The following is a 1,813-nucleotide window of genomic DNA, read 5'->3' on the forward strand; positions in this document are numbered from 1 at the left end:
GTCCACAGATCGACTTTGTGAACATGGCCTGCGAGTGCGAAGCTGTCATCTGCTGCCGTGTCACGCCCAAACAAAAAGCTAACGTTGTGAGTTTGGTGAAGAAGTACAAGAAGGCTGTGACGCTGTCCATCGGAGATGGAGCCAACGATGTCAACATGATCAAGAGTAAGGATGCGGATGAATCCGCTTTCCCTCCCGTCCCTGTTCACCCTCTGATACAACGTCTTGTCTTCTCGTCCCTCCAGCTGCCGACATTGGGGTGGGCATCAGCGGTCAGGAGGGAATGCAGGCGGTCATGTCCAGCGACTACGCCTTCGCCCAGTTCCGTTACCTGCAGCGCCTCCTGCTGGTGCACGGCCGCTGGTCCTACATCCGCATGTGCAAATTCCTGCGTTTCTTCTTCTTCAAGAACTTCGCRTTCACTCTGGTCCATTTCTGGTACTCCTTCTTCAGTGGATACTCCTCACAGGTTGGTGAGACTTACAAAGGAGAAAATAGTTTTTAGTTTTTAACGTTGGTGTTTGTTCCACCCAGCCTGCATCATTAAAACAAGTCTTTTGTATTTACAGGTGGCTTATGAAGACTGGTTCATCACTCTGTACAATCTGGCCTACAGCAGTCTACCTGTTCTTCTGGTTGGACTTCTTGATCAGGTAAAACTGGATTTCTTTCACAAGACCGTCCTAAAGGTTTTTAATTATCGTGAACATTTTTGACCAAATCTGGTCCTTGGTGTCCCGGCAGGACGTCAACGACAAACTCAGCCTGAAGTTCCCCAAGCTCTACATCCCGGGTCAGCAGGGGAGGCTGTTCAACTACAAGAACTTCTTCATCAGTTTGTTCCATGGCATCTTCGTCTCGCTCATCATCTTCTTCATCCCGTATGGTGCCTTCCTGCAGACCATGGGGCAGGACGGCGAGGCTCCGTCCGACCTCCAGTCCTTCGCCGTCGTCACTGCCTCCTCTTTGATCTTCACCGTCAACCTGCAGGTGAGTCGGGGCTTTGTGAGGGTCCGGGGCATACGTTAGGGTTTAAACAAGACCTTTTGACCTCATCGTCCTCTTCGTCTCTGTCAGATCTCTCTGGACACGTCGTACTGGACCTTCGTGAACTGCTTCGCCGTTTTGGGCAGCATCGCCATCTACTTTGGAATCATGTTTGACATTCACAGCGCCGGGATTCACGTCATCTTCCCATCCATTTTCACCTTCACAGGTGAGTCGGGACGCTACAGGAGGTTTTCTGTAGATAAACTCTAGTAGTACAGATAGATGACTTTAATCTTGACTCAGATGAAGCTTTAATGGTGGAAAAAACAAAAATGTTAGTTTTAATTCATTGTAGTTTAGTTAAATGTTTTTCTGCTTTGTTACGACAGTGTTAGGGCCACACAATGAGATCTGTTTTTTATTACGAGAATAAAGTCATATTACGAAAATATTCATATTATGAGAGGAAGTCACAACGTTAAGAAGGTAAGGGTCGCACTGTGTAAGGGCCACAGTATTATGAGGGTGTAGGTCGCAGTGTTACGAGGGTATGGGTCGCAGTGTTACGAGGGTATGGGTCGCAGTTTTACGAGGGTATGGGTCGCAGTTTTACGAGGGTATGGGTCGCAGTTTTACGAGGGTATGGGTCGCAGTGTTACGAGGGTAAGGGTCGCAGTGTTACGAGGGTAAGGGTCGCAGTGTTACGAGGGTAAGGGTCGCAGTGTTACGAGGGTAAGGGTCGCAGTGTTAGGAGGGTAAGGGTCGCAGTGTTAGGAGGGTAAGGGTCGCAGTGTTAGGAGGGTAAGGGTCGCAGTGTTAGGAG

The 1,813-nt window shown here is 49.1% G+C and overlaps 1 protein-coding gene across 1 annotated transcript in view; it reads left to right on the forward strand.

Moving 5' to 3' along the window:
- The window catches only part of atp8b1 (ATPase phospholipid transporting 8B1), a gene marked incomplete in the record, with an annotated part of 31,215 nt that overhangs the window by 26,117 nt on the left and 3,285 nt on the right, over positions 1-1,813 (forward strand). The window contains 5 exon segments of the mRNA XM_014026611.1: positions 9-165; positions 246-469; positions 570-653; positions 745-990; positions 1,078-1,216. Coding sequence (XP_013882065.1) covers positions 9-165; positions 246-469; positions 570-653; positions 745-990; positions 1,078-1,216 — 850 coding nt within the window.

The sequence above is a fragment of the Austrofundulus limnaeus genome, unplaced genomic scaffold (assembly GCF_001266775.1).
Source record: "Austrofundulus limnaeus strain Quisiro unplaced genomic scaffold, Austrofundulus_limnaeus-1.0 Scaffold572, whole genome shotgun sequence".
Lineage (NCBI taxonomy): Eukaryota > Metazoa > Chordata > Actinopteri > Cyprinodontiformes > Rivulidae > Austrofundulus > Austrofundulus limnaeus.